General features: G+C 32.4%; 1 protein-coding gene across 1 annotated transcript; it reads left to right on the forward strand.

The window, feature by feature from the left end:
• Positions 1 to 10,096: 10,096 nt before the first annotated feature.
• LOC127858801 (neuropeptide Y receptor type 1-like) lies at positions 10,097 to 15,768 on the forward strand. The gene is made up of 2 exons (XM_052396088.1): positions 10,097 to 10,156; positions 14,125 to 15,768. The coding sequence occupies exon 2, from the start codon at positions 14,135 to 14,137 to the stop codon at positions 15,506 to 15,508; it is 1,374 nt and encodes a 457-aa protein (XP_052252048.1). The 5' UTR covers positions 10,097 to 10,156; positions 14,125 to 14,134; the 3' UTR covers positions 15,509 to 15,768.
• Positions 15,769 to 17,916: the final 2,148 nt, after the last annotated feature.

Below are 17,916 nucleotides of genomic sequence, written 5' to 3' on the forward strand. Positions count from 1 at the left end.
CCAACAAATTTAACGTCATTTTTGAAACAATAATTAAAAAAATACACAAAAACATTAATAAATAATGAATCAATGCCTAAAACGTTACTGCGTTTTCACGACTTGAATATTCAAATATTGATACTTTATGTTTAAGTACATCCGTGTCTTAAATTAACCGTTGGCCTTATTCCTAAATCATTTTGGCAATGCGCTTTTTGTAATAAAATGGCGTCAGTGTATGGTGTTTACCAGTTACCAAAAGACAGGTCTGAAAGATATTGCTTGTACAAATGTTTTAGCTCGTCTCAACACCGAAGCTATTCTACTCGCTCAACCAAATGTCAGAGTAGCTGTCCACGTTTGTGCAATGCTCTTTAAGAATAGAAGGATTTGGTCAGTGACCTTCTATGATTGTTCTATGTAGTGTCCTTTATTTCTCTGTTTTCCTATAGTTATGATTTCCATTATGTATGTGTTAAAATACAACGATCGTCAGTTGAAAAAAAAATCATGTAAACTAATACATCTGTGATAAAACGTTACTTTTGATAATATTAATATTGGGTAGGAAACCATGCAATAAGTTTAATTTTAAAAAATAGAATTGCTTAAACCATTTTGACAAAACATAATTTAAACATGTTGTATTTAAATTATTATGACTATTAGGACAAATATTCGCAATTCAGGCGGACTGCATAGGCAAATCTAGAATGACATGTCACGCATATTCCTTTTACCCAGTCTTCACAGAACGCGCCCGAATTGATTACTTGCACAAAACTAGCAGACGGTAATACATGTTCATTCACTGATGATGTATCTAGAGTTGAATCATAAATCATGTATTTCCCATTATATTGAACATGCCAAATCAATTTACCTGCTAGTATATGATTGGTTGTCAAACGAACATTCACACATGACTATACATGTTTGCTGGAAACAATTTAAAAACGTTGCGATTTTATTTTGTTAAAAACACTATGTATATTGATTTCCATATTGAAATGACAAAGTAAATGAACAGTTCTTCAAAAAAATGGTGTTTAATTATAGTTTCGGTTATTAAATCATATTTGTTCTTTTTTTTTCGTCTGATTGTACATGTGTAAATCAAATAAAACGGTAGTCTTATACACTATACATTCCAAATCAATACACGCGAATTGTTGAATGTTATGTGATGTGCAATTTTGAAAAATGCCACATATGCTTTCTCTTCTGCAGTTGAAATTAATCGCTTTGACGTGCAGAAAGGCAATCACAAAAATCGATATTTTTTAATGAAAACATTTTAAGAGAAAACCTTTGTTTCCTCCTTTAAAACATTCATGTTAACAGTTAAAATCAAAATTTTTGGGCATACTTTATATTCGAAGTTGAATAGGGTCAGTTGTAAATAACTTGACAACTTAATTATGGAAAATTCCCATTAATTTATTACGAACATTTAACAGAAGTGCCATACAATTACCTGGTTCTTTTTTAGCTTAATCGCTGTATCTAAAATAATATGCAGTATTTTGATTCCAATACAATTGTAATACAATAGTACTTTAAAACATGAGAAATATTTTCAATTATATAATATAATGGTTTGTTTTTAAGCTACGCTACCATATGTGTCTACGAATGATGGTGCAAACAACACTGATTTGCTCTTAATTGTTTTATGTTATGCCGCAAGTATTATTTGTAGATAAAAAATTGTTGAAAACGTTTGTATAAAGATATAACCCATAAAATACAACCTGTCATTTATACTTAATCGTAACACATTATAAGTTACATGTGTTTGGTTTGTAAAGTTTGCAAAAGGCGTTTACCTCATAATTATATCATTTTTTCCCATTGATAGTTTTACAATAATATTGAATGACGCCACTTATGCCAGCCTTGCAAAAAATGATGATGTTGTATATGAATAAAAGTATAGTGTTTAACCGAAGCATGCACATAATTAAACTTTACAGTGAAGCATATCAGATAAATCATCTACGAAGTGACTCAGTGGAAACAGTTCCATTTTCTACGGCAAGATAAGGAGTGCATGTAAATGCATTAACAGGGGTAAATGACGGTTTCGAAATTAAATTCAATCCATCCAACTTAGCTCTGACAGAAATATAATCGCTGATATCCCTGTACGAATAAAATGCTTTTTCAATATTCCTGTGACGTTATAACCCCGTAGAGATAAATAAACTAATTAGTTATGTTTATATAGTATAACAAATGATAGACATTTAATTACATATATATATTAATAATATGATAGGAAATTGTAGGAGGATTTGTTCATCATAAGATTTACAATATCTGGGCTAATTTCATGTACATACGGGTTCAAAATATTGGAAAACTTTATCAATAGATGAAAGATTAAAGAAAAGTATATTTAGATATGGTGTATGTTTAACAACAATGGAGGGGTGGACGCTGTTGAGGGATTTGGGCGGTGGTGTTTTGTTTGCCTTGGACACACACAGTTGCATTGATTATACAAAGCGTTTCAACGGGAAACGTTCTTCATGTAAAAACTTGAACGATTTAGTTTATCCAGTCCCAGGGTGCAATTTAACCAACCAGTAATAAGAAGCATTTGACCATTCAAAATTAATATTCAATTGAATAATGTTAATGTTTGGTCATGATAAGGCAGACCGCGCGGAGATCTTGAGGTGTACGGATCGAGAAAATTCCAATCATGTAGCTATTGATCAGACTATATTTGTATAACTGGAAAATATTAGTTATGTTAGACATTAAATTGGACTAAAAACTGATATAAGGTGTTGTTGAATATTCCATCCCATATTATGCAGAGAAATTAACATTAATAGAAAGGGACGAACTTGTCCCACACGCGATACAGCAAAATTGTAGTTGACGCAAGTCTCGTCATTATGGCAATACGCGCATGACGAGAAATCGAATGATAGGCTACACATCAATAATTTAAGAATGATGAACATTGTTAGTAACTATGTGTCGTCCATGAACAATGAACGATTACGCGACAATTCCAATACGAGCTCACGACACCTTAATTCAATTTAAACGCCTTGCGTATCTTTGAGTTGTCCCTAGCTGTTTACTAAGTTAAACGTAGTTTAAATTCCAAAACAGTGTCATGGCACTGACTTTATTTTAAGTGTTGTGCTGTGTGTACTGCTGTATTGCAATAAATCATGCAATAAATGTGTGATTTTCTCTTAATTCGGAATATGTGATGTATTTTATATATTCATAAAAGTATCGAATATCAAATCTTTCAAGCTGGAAGAGGAATATCCCAAATCCTAAGGCTCATTTGAATTTCAACAAACGTGATCGGTGATCTTGGGTCGGTAGGTCGCAAGGGCCAGGCATTATTGCAATTGAGAACGCTGCTTCTTTTTGTAAACATTTTGTTTGGTTCTTCTTACACTCGTCTAGTAGAAATGCTTAATACTGCTGAATTGCAGCCAAGTTTTCAGCATGCCAGACGTTAAGGATAGCAATATTGACTGAGCGAATGTGTCCATGAAATGCGACGCGCTCTGAACCTGTTATGCAGATTTTCTTTTGCTCGTAATGCAAAAGGTAACTGCGGTTTAATAAAGGATGGTGTGAGAAGTAGGCGTTTTGGTCATGTTATTATATTTTCTAAAGAATTAATTGTCTTGGTTGAAATCGCCTTCATCAGCCCTAAACAGTTTTAGTTATTCTGCCTTCAGCTTTCACATGTAAAATATTTTATTATAGACAATCCCAGAATCGATAAATTGACCGCCGCCATATTGGCTATCACGTGACCCGCTGATCCTGACGGTACTAAAGAATTTGACAGATTACAGCGTTATCATAGTATACACCCGCTTATATAAGTTAAATTAGAAAAATACATGATAGATTTATAAATATGTGTCTCTGCAACAATAATCAGTGACAACACGTAATGTTTAAGGCCGTGTTTGGTTTTTAAGCATACCTTTCAGTAATGCCTTTGTATAAAATTTAATTATTTCTTTATGGACTAAAATTATTCCATGAAAATTATAAAGGTTATAGAAATATCTTAAGTCCGAAGTAAACGTTGTGATTTGAGCGTAAATAGTGCTGGAAATATAAATGAGCGTAACTTCGAAATATTTCAGGACGAGGTAGACAATTTTATTGAAAAGTTGATATCTGCCTTTGTTTAAGCCTTTATTATTTTTATTAAATGCCGTACTTCTATAGTTCCGGAGTTATTCAAAAAGAAACTTTGTAAGATTAAAGACCGAGGCCGACTTTTTATATAGAATAGTACATATCTTTGTTTGTCTAAACATTTTCCATTTCGTTATTAATATTTCCCTTGTAAGTGTCATTTTAAAGGTAATCTTTAAATCTATAGCCGAAATGAAGTTTGTGATTACAAAATTGGTCCAGAAAAAATTCATTAGCGAACCTCTGTAAGATTTCAGGTAGAGGCAAACTTTTTTAATTAAAAGTATGTTTTGGTTGAGTCTAAAACTAAAGAGCTTTTTAGCAATTTCTTTTATTCAAAAATCGCTCTCAAGCTAATACAAAAATCACTAGCCGGATATGAATTTTGTGATTCTAAATGAACAAGTACCGGAGCTATTCATTTGCAAAACTGTGTAAGATGTCAGGACATGGCATACTTTTTTATTGAAAGGACATATCAGCTTTTACCTATAACTTTCTTATATTATTATTATAATAACGTGTAACATAAACTATCAAAGTTTATAGTCTGAAATAAACTGTTTTGGGCTGTCTCAATATTTTCCAAACTGTTTTCATTATTTATTAAATTTTCTTAATAACAACTTAATTCACGATAAACATGTTCAACATGAAAAATATGGAGCCTTAAATAAACTTGAATAGTTCCAATTGTGTTCTCTATATTTCCTAAACGTATGTCTTTATTCAATTTTCGTTATAAAGTCTAAATTTACGATTAAAAAATAAAAACACAAAAAATAAGTTATTTTTTTCTTCGTTTTTTATAGATGATTATTTTCAGCAAGATAAAGGCCTTGCAAAAAAAACAGCGATAAAGGAGCGAAATAATCCGTTCAATGGGAGGCGATGTCCCAATTGTGTATTTAAAGCGTTTATGGGTATGCCCTTGACACCACATGTCTGCACATGAGTAAATACCGTAATTAAGATAAAATATCACGTGTCACCTTTAAATAACATGTTTAATGCCAACCAAGACCTTATTCTCGCCAGGGACCTATACAAATAGGTCCCTGTTCGTTCTGAGTTTTATTACTCTTAATTGAATGCAGATGAACCTTAACTTTTTCTTCTAATTGCGTAATAAATGATATTAAGAAAACGAACAATTATGTTATAATCGGATCGATAACAGAAACTTTTTAAATCTTCAAATATATTCGATAAAATCGTTTCGCCTTCTTGGTTTTGTTCAGGGACCTATACAAACATTCATGTCCCTGTTGTTTTCTTCAGTACCGTTTTAGGAGGCGCGCGCGAGTATTCAGGGGCGGCTATTCGGGAGTTATCGATTTCTGGGATTGTCTATATGGTCAGTGCAATTCGCATATTTGCACTTGACTTGCTCTATTGTTGGGGATTATCCCACATTTGAGTCGGGAAATGTCACCAAATAAAAATAGTTTTAAATTTTAAAAGTGCATTTACACGCGTGGGTAAACATATAAATGATACAACAAAGAAACCTTAGAGTGTTTAGTGTTTAATGAGTTTCATGTATTATAAAGGAATCCTGTAAAATGTTTGTGTATGCAATTAGAAAATACTTATTCGGTGTTAATTTAGTATCTCCATATTTAGCTTACACACAAACAAATGATACATCAACTGCACCAGCAGGTAAAACATTTATAATAACATGTCATCATTCAAATATAGCAGGCAACAATTGCAAAAAAAATAAGCAATAAAAATCACAGAGATATTACTTAAACTGAGATCGCCGCCTTGGACGGTCTATGCAAATCATTATGGATTAAGAGGTTCTAAGAAAATGCAGTCCTCACACATGGCACAGAGGTTTTGATAAAAAATACATGTATATAAACATTAACTCATAGGCCTTTGAACAGACTTCAAATTTAAGTGCAATACAGGTATTATGCAGACAGACCTGTCGATATAAATGCTTGTTAGGGAAGACTGATGCAAATCGTGTGTTATATTGATTGCAAAACTGATACAAATGGTAGTTACAACCAACATTAACTAAAAGTTGAACTCTGTATACGTCATGACTAGTGACACGAATATAAATTCATCCTTCCTTCTTGTATTTCACTCGTAGTGTTGTTGATAAATGTGACCTATCAAAGGAGTAGGACCATATGAAAGATAGCTTGAAACGATATGCTTATATTTGTTTCGAAATATAGCTATATACATGCTAAATATAAATTAAATGTAAATTATTAAATATTGTTTACTTTTTGTCTTTAAGCCCAGTCCATCAACATCGTATATTTCTTTTACAACTACCTTTTAAATAGACGGATGCACTATGTGCATATCAAGTTGTATCATAGTTTCTTCTATCTCTAAATATGGTATATTTAATATCTTTGTGTTTCAAAGGCCTTTTCTATGATGTTCTCAAGTGTATTTACCCGTGTTTTTATCTTCCTTTTGACTAAACACCGAATTACCTCTAAAACACCATTCCCTTTTTGTTGTATCTGCGATTTTAATTTGATGCCAAACGGTGTTGTGTTGTTTCCTCCCACAGAGAAAAAGCTGTGCGAGCGTGGCCTGTATATAGTGGTATTTGCTTAGGTTGTGATTCATCTTTCTGTTTGACAAAGTGCTCATATATATATTATTTCTATTGGTTATCAAGTGATTGTATGCATATCATGGATTATCATGGAAGTCTGTTTTGCAAGGAAACGAATTTTCAATTTGAAGGGCCATATTCAAGACATGTTAGATATCAACTTAAGTTAAAACATCAAACTTTAAATTGGAAGATTAGGCAACATAAAATTTGTGCGCTGTGTATTTGGTAATGAAAAACTCTCATATATGTGAATTAATACAGAAAAACATGTTTGCATTTACGATATACGATGTCAATAGAATCAATTTTGATTGCATCCTCGATATAGGATAGATTTGACGATTGTTTTATACTTTAGCTTTCTAGTCAAAAGATAATATCTTTATCCAGTCATACATTGGTATTGTTTTGTAAGGTTTTTTTAATTCCTTTTTTTATTTGCAATATTCCTATGGGATATTTTCGCCATGTATTTCCCCTGCGATTCTTGCAAATTATGTTTCTACGCCTACGAATGTAATGGAAACGATGAATATATGTTAACATATAACACAAGATTTAAAATACTTGTGTTCGACCATGTTTATTTGCTTTTTAGATGTATTTTCCGTTGTTTTGTTAATGTTTTCAATTGCTTAATGTGACCTTAGGCTAAGTGCTAAGTAGTGTTATTCTCTTATCTTTCCATTGTCAAGGTTGTGTTCACGATTGTGATTATGTTTTATGTTAAATTTATAAGGCATATGTTGTGTTTGTATTGTATAGACCACAGGTCGCGTGCCTTAAACAACAATTAACCAAAGGGTAATAGTAATTATTTGTCTCCTTACGATATCTCCTGAGTGTCAATGTTTATGTAACCTACATGTAAGATTTGTTATTTGTCTTTATGTTAGTCGATTTTTTGTAACGACGGTGAAATAATCATGACTATTTTTATTATTTTATTATTATGTGTTTGCTTTGCTATATGCATAAGCTAATTATAAAGGACACTTTCAGCGTATTGCGTTTCTTTTATGGTATGTTTCGTTTAAAGACAGTCTCTTCGTAGCGAAAATTCAGTTAAGCCTGAAAAATGTCCCTTATTCACATGCGCTATGTACATGAATACAACATCGTTTTTCCAAAAGCAATGCTAATGCTTAAAAGGAGGATACTACTTTGCTTGTGAAATTGCCTTTAAAACCTGTGAGTTAAGCATTTCCTCAAACGTATATAGCTGCTAATGAAACCATGGCATCATAGACGATGTTTCTATTTCTGGATACGTACATACCTTCCGCAAAATTCACTAAATTGCGGAAAGTGAAGCTCCTGATTTCGTCTTTTAGGAATACATATGCTTATCCGGAACGACAGTTTTTGAAATGACATCAAGCAAAGTTTTTACCAGACCAATGCTCACAACTTTTTACGGACCATTACTGGGAACGACGATCATATACAGCTCATCATCGCTGTTCGACAGCTCCTTAAACTGGTTGTAAACAAAGGTCTTCTTAAAAGTAGATGTATTAGATTGAAAATTACAGACTAATCGACGTATGCTTCTATGCACTGTTTAAAAGACATGTTCTCAAGACAACGTTGGCAATCTGGAGGTTCGTTTTTATTCTTTTTACTAATTATATGATTATATGACTTCATGGTTTCAATTGCGTTATTCAAATATAAATTTGTTTAAGCAGTTAATATAATACACATAGTGTTAAAGGCAATTTCAAAAATAATGTACCGATAACCATTATGTTTATATAACCGCTGCTTTGTTTATCAACCAATGATCAAATTTGCTTCAGTGACGTTAAAACGAGATTATACGATTTTATAAAATATTTATTAATTTTAATAAAATGTTTAAAACACTTATTAAGCATATATTTCAATATAAATTAAAATAAAAGTTAAGAAGAACATGTGTCAAAAATTGCAAAATAAGCCAAATATTTAATTCTAAATCGAAAATGTCTGTACAGTCGAATTCGCCAGCATGTAAGTCACGTACGATGTGAATCTAAATTTAGTTCAACGGTTAATTTTAAATTCCTGCAACGATATATATTCATACGACACACAAACACTTACTAAAAAGCTGGAAAATATGTTCGAAATATCTTCGTCACAATCGGCTCGGGGTGCTAATTTGTCTTTCTTTGCTGCATTTAATGAAATTCGTCTTCAATGTACAATTTTTCTTGCCGATTGTGTGTTATTGTAACGTATTTGTATCAATATATTGCAATTTAACACATTTAAAAATCGTATAATCTCGCTTTAAATCATTGACAGTTACAATCACTTATTCGAAAACACTAGCTACAGTAGTAGAGTTTGCAAATCGATTTATTCCGTCTTAAATTGCCATATTCATTGTAAATTATGCATACTGGAATGGATCATATCATTCTTCAGATTATGATGATAATAAAGAACCGTTTCCGAATTGGAAAGCATGGTAACAAAAACGGGTCTGGTAGATTGATGACTTTGTTACGTGACGCGCGATATATGATGTGTTCAATGAGAACAATAGAGAGAGGGGGAAATTTGATCTTGATTTAGTAATTCACGAACATACGCCATAAAAAAGGAACCGCCAATGGAATCACACTCAGTCGGGTTAAGATGGAATCAGTTTTCAGCAACAAAAACAAATTATCACTTTAAGCATGCGCAAGTGAAAGCCAAAGATAGCAATTACGAAAACATTGCAATAAGAGTGATAACTCAAGAACGGCTTTCCGTAGTATATAATGATTTTTGTGACACATTTGAACATCACCTATTTGTCGTTAACATATTTATCTGCTCTTTCAACACAAGCGAGCTATTGACTTGGTCTCGCATGATCAAAAACTAATCTAAACCAGACATTCAAACGTTTTTTAAAATTCGCAAACGTACTGTATTGGAACTTTACACACAATATGTTACTTATTTTAAATAACGTAACATTAAGTATTTAAACAAATTAACAGTATTACTTCCGAAACATCTAAGTTTATGCTCATATATCACATCTAGAAACACAGTTATTTAAAAAAAATACCATGTGAAACCCATATAATGTCTAAGTTTATGCTGCTATATCACATCCAAAACACAGTTATTTCATCCATTGCCATGTGAAATTCATATACTGTATATACTAGTCTACATTGATACATGATGGAACGGAAACGTCTAACGTGTTAATGACAGGAGAACATGGTGCAAATTGTCGCGAACGTATCTGCCATGACGTCGTTAAGCAAGGAGACGATGTGCTATAAAAGCTCCTGCAAAGGTTTGATTCGCTTATTGCTTGTTCAGCGGCCAACGAGTCTATCGGATAATGCTTTGGAATTGATGTAAAGGACAGATATAGCACAGGTGGGAAAAATTAAGAAATTTACTGGAATCTAATGTGTAATTCATTTAAATATGTGCAATTTTAATTTTGTAATTTAGGTTGCAAATAGTACGTGATCAAACAGTTAACAGAGATGAACTTCTGTTTTGAGAGCATGTCATAAAATGTGTTGGATAGTTGAAACATTCGCTCAATCAAATATAGTAACACTTGAACTATAAGCATGCAGCGGTTGGAAATGCTTGAGATGTTTTTAAAAGCCTTAATCATTTCATTGATAACAACTTTTATTATAACGTTTTATGTTAACGGAAAACCATTAATGTTATATTATACTTTGAAATAAATTAGCTTTGTAAAACGAAGACGGATTTAAATAAAACTGTCAAAAACATGAATTTAAGACATTTTATTTTGAAATAATAATATATGCATTATATTATAATTTAACTTTGCACTTTAAATAAGGAGCAGTCATCCGTGAAAATAAACATTATTTAAAACAACAATGAACAACGATACAATGCAACAATGGAAACACATTTCTGTTTTGATGCCTATGAACATGTAAAAACAATTACAATAAAAACACGCGAAAATAGCTTTAATGCATACGATTATGACAGTATCAAAATATGTGCTAAATAGCATCAAATGTTGTGTGGGAAAAAACCGTATTCTGTGCGTCCTTGTAGGAAAATCACAGTTTATATAGTTCATGGATTTAATGGTAAACATGTATTTGAAAATATAAAATATTATGCATACAATTGTATTCGACAGGTAAAGCAATTGACGCCGACAGGCCGATCAATTTGATACAGAAATAAAGCGATTTTACTTACATGTTCAGTCAGTTAAAACTATTAATTAAAATATAATATTTGTCACTTAATAATTATTTATTTTACCAAAAAAATTCATTATTCGTCAGGAAGCATATCATTAATGTAAGATTTAAATAATATAAGATATTAATAATATTAATAATGGTTATAATTAATTGAATTAAGATAAAATTCATGATTATAAAGTAATTTTTTTTTAAAAAGATAACAGTTACTCACCATTTAGTTTAATTTTCAGATTTCGAATAAGGTACTTGTTTAGTGTACAGAAAGCTTTTTTTTCTCAGACAGGGATGAATAAAAAATAATAATTGTAGAATTATAGTAAAGAGGTGTAAATACAAGACACATTATTTTTATTTATTAGCCGCATATTTTAATGCAATTGCAATTGTATTTATACATACAATTGGGTCTCAATATAACGTATTCATTCGCTATATCGTTGTATGAACTGCGAAGATATTTGTGAGGACAGTTATATGTATTTATTGTTGTAAAACACCATAAAATTAAAGGAAAATAATAACTCAACTATGAACAATTATTAAGAGCGCCGTATTAAGCAGGTTCGTTAGATTGAACGTTTTAATTTATGTGCATTTCATTATCTGGATTATCGATAATTGCTGCCACACAGATCATTGTGAACAGTAACATATAACAAAAGGTCATTGGGAATTGGTTTTTATTCATCAATATTGTTTTCAAGAGCAAATTATCAGCTTTCGCTATTTTATACGGACACTAGGTTGTAATTTTCAGTAAAGAATACAGGCCATTGACATTTAACTGACGGAAAAACGAAGATAGGTACGTTAAGTCAGTAGTCAGCAATCGTTTTTATCGAAGAGGTTAACTTGTAATTGATTCCAGAACATTGTTTTCAAGAACATTACAAAGCAATACTCCGCTAAAAATGTGACATAATCTTTGACACTGATAATAATTAACATGCGCAAAGTCCTTTTCAATGTTCATAACGATTTATTTCTATTGATTAATTTTCAACACAACGTTTCCAAAATTCGTAAAAATAATCAAAACTATACGTTAAATGTAATGACCTTTTGGCCCCATTACAATAACTCATTGTGTGACCGTTACGTCCGGCCGAATCTCCTACTCTAATTATCTTCCCTCTACTGACAAACAGTGTATTAATATAGATTGGAAAACCCGATGCCGACGTGTCGATTTCCGACGGGATCTTGTGCATAGCTACATGCCTAAATGTAGCGAAGTAACATGACATGCGAAAGACAAATACGGATGGTAGTCCGCTATTTATATTCCCTGCATAGCCCACAACATGTGTTATTAATGAGATAAGCAGTGAGTAAATAACTTGGTGTGTTCTTCTGTATTATCATCTGGCATCGCTCTTCAACATGTATTATCAATTAGCTTAGCCATTTCATAAATATATCGATATGGATTCAATATTGACACTGTTCCCATCGCATATGTAGGAATTTTTGCCAATTGAATTTGTTGTTTATAATTTTCCAATGCGTATAATATTTTGTATACTACTATTTAATGTAATATTCAATTTGCTACGTCAAAAAACTTGATTTCCCAAGAGAAAAATTTGATATCCAGCCGGAAAATGTATTAATTCATAACGAGTTGAAGGACAAGTGAATGGAGAAGCAAAAAAAAACACATGACGACTTACTTTTGACAACTGATTGACTGATTGTTGTTGTCAGTTTAATCCAATCGTGTTTGCAACTTTTAGTTTTGAGAGAGAAGAGATAGTTGGGTTTACTAACGTTGAAAAGCGTTATACTAAAAAGTCGTTAATCATTTAATATCACTTTTGGTAACACATTAACAAATTTAATATTCTTAGGTCTGAAATAAAAAACATACCTCATGAACCGTGATTTGAATATTGTATGAAAAACTGAAACGGATTTTGACAATGGAGCTTAGGGAACGTAAATCAAACAACGGATATCATCGGCTTATTTCGATGCAAGTTTATAAATATAAAAATATGCAATAATACAAAATGATTGCACTTACTGAGTTAAAAAGTGTGTACCTCAAAGAATTTTAATCAATTATCAATCAACGGACAACGGTCGGTAATCATTTTAATTGTAATAATTACTTGGCGTTTATATTCAACATTTCTACACTTAATTACTGATTTTCCTTCAATTTTGAAAACTCGCTTTTATCTATTTTTATCATTGGACTATCGGGTAGACTTATAGGACCTGTTATGATAATTAATCCCAAATTAGATGCTACATGTTCGTATAAATTAAAATATTACAGTGCTTTAATATTTTGATACATCAAGCCATTTTCAATTAAGGTCATTCAATGTGATATATCAGATACCATCTGACAGAAGCTTGTTGGCATTTATGAGTTTTTAATATAGAAGGAATCATTGTTCTTAATGCATTCTTTTATGGCTCATTATTCCACTCGACATCAGGACAAATGTGTTAAACCCATCGACAGTTTCTAAACCGATAAGTCTTTCTTTTGAGACATCCACTGGAACAAGTCTGTGAGAATGTAATCTAATGGCAAGTCTTCAGGCAAAATGTTACAGCGCTAGATACAGTTGTATTAAAGGAGAATCAAACTGAATCGGCAAAAATTGACGAACTACACACGTATTATTGTATTGCATACATTTAAAAAGTAAGTTTGTTAAATTATTATGATACGCGTTGCTGTTGCCAAAGAACTTAAAACAAGTTCTGTTATAAACAAACATTCAATGTCAGTCAAACTAATTCACGTAGCCGGTTATTTTGATTACTGTGTAGAACGATTATAATACTGATTTTGTATGAATTTATTTAAAGGTACTGCTTTCACACAGAATCTTATGAATACACACACACACACATTCACATAGAGTTCTCCATGTACGTATATTTCTAAATATTCGCAAATGTTGTAAAGTTGCAAACAGGAACTTAATCTGTTATTTAAAGTTTCATAATGTAAACAAAGGATTCAATTAAGTGTAAACATAATAATCAAAGGTTGTATTTCAGCTCTGTATTTGTATTAACGTTATTTGTATACATATTTAGCTATTGGTTATACTTCTACACGGTATTTCCAATAAACGTTATTAACTAACACAATTCTTTTGAATCTAGGAACATTAACATGTCGGCGGCGCTGAACCGTCTGTCTGCAGACAACGTCTCCAATAGCCACAGTGGCAGCCATCTCGGTCATCTCTATATTGGCATCCGCTCGTTCCACCACCAAACTCGCCAGGTTGATGACAGCGATGTGGACAATGTTACGGACCATGGTTTTCGGTTTCACTTAGATATATGCGAAAACATGAAGCAGAATAGCACGTGTCTTCAGATTGTAGACGAATTTCAGACCTCTGACCATTGGCTAAGCAGCAGCTCAGAGGCAGTTTTGATATTCTGTTATTGCCTTGCAATCGTTATAGGAATCATCGGTAACTCTTTTGTTTGCTACATCGTCATCCGTTTTAAGCATCTGCAAAAGCCTAGGAATATTCTTATTCTGAATCTTTCGATTTGCGGGATAATAATGTGCGTAGCCTGCATGCCATTTTCGTTGATCCGCCTGACTCTCAAAAATTGGTACTTCGGTGACTTCATGTGCCGACTCAGTCCGACGCTACAAACGCTTGACGTCTTTGTGTCGACGTTTACTATTGTGGCCATAGCAATAGACCGGTACTCAGCCATCGTGTGTGCTCAACAGGACTCCAACAATCGCACAATCGTTTATTACGTAATCGCTCTCATATGGATGACGTCATTGGTACTATGCATCCCAATGCTGACATATCATGAAGTACGCACGGTATTCCCAGAGCGCATGAATTTTCATTTATTCAATATTTGCATGGAAGTATGGCCATCAGATGTGCTTCGGAAATCCTACTCCACGTTTGTGATGATTATTCAGTATGCTGCTCCGTTAATCATCATTACCGTTCTCCATTCGAAGATTTGCAGATTTTTAAAGTACAGAATAACAGAGAATCCTCAGACGGAGTTTGAGGTAGATCGTATGATACGGGAAATCAAACGACAGAGGCGTAACGTGTTACTCCTCGCAGCGATTGCTGCATCATTCGCACTTGCATGGCTGCCTCTCACCGTTCTCAACACATTGGCCGATTACGACTACAGGCTGTTCCTTCACAGAGATTACATCCATGCGTACGCCTATTGCCTTCTAGCAGCCATGTGTTCCACGTGTCTTAATCCTGTCATCTACGGCTGGTTTAACACCAATTTTAGAAAAGCTTTTATGCAAGTATGTTGCCATCAAAAGACCATCGAGAATAGTCCAACTGAATTAGCTACCATAAAGAACGACTCCAGAGGGAATGGCAATCAGCCGTTCAGGTTTTACAGCAGTCTTCGGCTCGAACTTGGGTCATTAGGGCCGCAACAAAGCAAATCTTTCACCAGCAAGTCCTATAGCAGCCCACGTCAGTCATTGCCGCGACAAAATGCATGCAGATCTCCCGAGGAACAAGACTAGACATGTGTTGTTTCGTATTAAAAAATACTTTGTGGTTTGGATTGCATTTGTTCCCTGTTCTTTAAATATGTAACATGAACTTATACTTTTCTAGGGTTACACTGCTAAAGCTGTGTAACGTACGGTTAAAGTTAGATTCAAATATATGAGCTGTTCATCTGTTAAAAAAATGAAAATCATAATCTTTGCAATATTGCAAAATAAATATGCATATTTTATTTTATTTCCATAACTTTTTTATCCAAGTAAATTATTTATGATGTTAGGGGTTTCAATACTATAAATTACTTCAAATTATATACTATAATTGATAAGTGTATGTGCTATTAAGCTAGCATGTAAATGTTTGTTTTTCTATTACATTTGTTGTAAGATTATTATCCGATGTGTGTAATGGTTATGTTTTTGCAGCTGTATTTTGTTGGTAACGTTATGTTAATTAAAATTATTGTATAAATGTAACTAAAGTATTTCAATAAAGCTTAGTTTATTTAGCACAACGACATTTAGTACATTTAACTGGAATGCACGAGGGCTTGTTTCTATGTTCAAAATATTTTTTTTTCTTTTACAACTTACAATCCTTTTTTCACTCTAAAAATTTTAAGTTCTCGTATATTTATAAATAGCAAATATATGTGTGAGCACATAGTAAACTGTTATAACAGAGCAATTCATCCGTTTTGGAACGTAAATAAAACATTTATACATAGTATGCCTCAGCATGCATATTATCAGAAGTCGAGAAGATTTAACTATCCACTATCAACTTAAATGTTTATGCTTCGGAATACAAAATATTTCATTCCATATATTTTTAAGTCATCATATTTCAACAGATATAATGCCCAGTTCGCGTTAAATATATTTCATTAAAATGTGTGCATATTAAAAGTAGTACAATACTGTTTTTATGAATGTTCCGGACGTCTCTCGTGCATCGAAAAACAATAGTATCATCATCACGTAATTGCTGCACAACTTTGAAATACTATCGAACTTTTTTAATTGGCGAATAAAGAGTAGAGAGGAGAGTGTTGATATGCTACACATTGAAAACGACTTTGTTTAGAAAGGAAGATTTTTCTGTCCTTATTTGGATATAGTAAAACCATTTGAAATATATAGAAATCACATTTGTAACCAACTCATCGTAAAACATGCTTAGACTCTGATATAAAATGTTTAGTTATGGAAGCCGGGCTAACTTTAAAAGGATTATGGTTTGTTCTTAAGAATGCATACCAAGAGTTTGAGAAGTTTGATAGTGAAACCAAGTTAACACGTCCTCATCAGAACAGTTCCTTGGTTTTATAAGGGAGCACCTTTTTACCATTGGTCTTCATATTTGAAAAGATGCAGCTAAAATTTTGTTGTGATCATCTCATGGACAGTAGACATTTCTAAGGTCAAAATTGAACCTGTAATTACGAACGCCCCGTTTTGTTCGCAGTTACTATAATTATAATGCGAAAGTTTTCCAAACTGCATAACATGCCTGAATACGTGTTTTTATGTAATGACATAGAAATAATCCTTGTGTATTACGTTTGTTACATATATGCCAGATTTTAAATTAACCAAGCTAATTGTTGAACAACTTCATAAAGCGTTCGTTGATTCAGTAACAAAGAGTGCCTTTGGTTAGGTTCCGTGAAAGTGGTTAGGCAACGTGAAAGGACACTTCAACATAGTGAAATAAGTCATCCTTTACAACTCTATTGAAACCTCCTAGGCGACATAAACAAATATTCATTTTTACATTCCAAACAGTATAAAGACACACAGCATATCATGTTATATTGGTAAATAACTCGAGTGAACTTTGTTCTAAAAAAATTGTTTTGAATGTATCTGCATTACATGTTTGAATTTCAGCGCCTTTATTCCATAAATAGGTTGTTTACACAAAGTATCATTGGTTAAAACTCATTGGTTCACCTGTTTATTTGAAGTATTCTAGTGCAATGAAAAGATGCAAAATCATTGATTGATAACTGCAAAATAACCTTACTATCTCCATGGATATCAAGCACGCACTGGTGAATGTGTCTTTTATCAATATTTGCTAAAATCAAAACTTTCTCGCACTGAATGTCAGATATAAATACATGTTAGTAAAATGTACCATTTTACTTTTGGTTATATATATATATATGAAATTTACATCATACTAAGCAAACTCTTTCAGTTTTTTCATTTGGCTTAGCCCTCACTCGGATACCGTTGCATTTTATTTAATAAAAAACATAATGAAGAAGAAAATATCTAGTGAAAAAAAGGATTGTAAGCCGGTGTTGTTTACTTGAACCTTAAACTCAAAACATAATAAATCGATCCATTTTTCATTCGTGTTAATTTACGTGCGAAGAATTGCTTCCAAACTAAAATAATCCTTAAAATTCGTA

The sequence above is a fragment of the Dreissena polymorpha genome, chromosome 14, assembly GCF_020536995.1.
Source record: "Dreissena polymorpha isolate Duluth1 chromosome 14, UMN_Dpol_1.0, whole genome shotgun sequence".
Classification (NCBI taxonomy): domain Eukaryota; kingdom Metazoa; phylum Mollusca; class Bivalvia; order Myida; family Dreissenidae; genus Dreissena; species Dreissena polymorpha.

Coding starts and splice junctions, on each gene's coding strand:
- LOC127858801 (XM_052396088.1), top strand. CDS start 14,135: ATGTCGGCGGCGCTGAACCGTCTGTCTGCAGACAACGTCTCCAATAGC.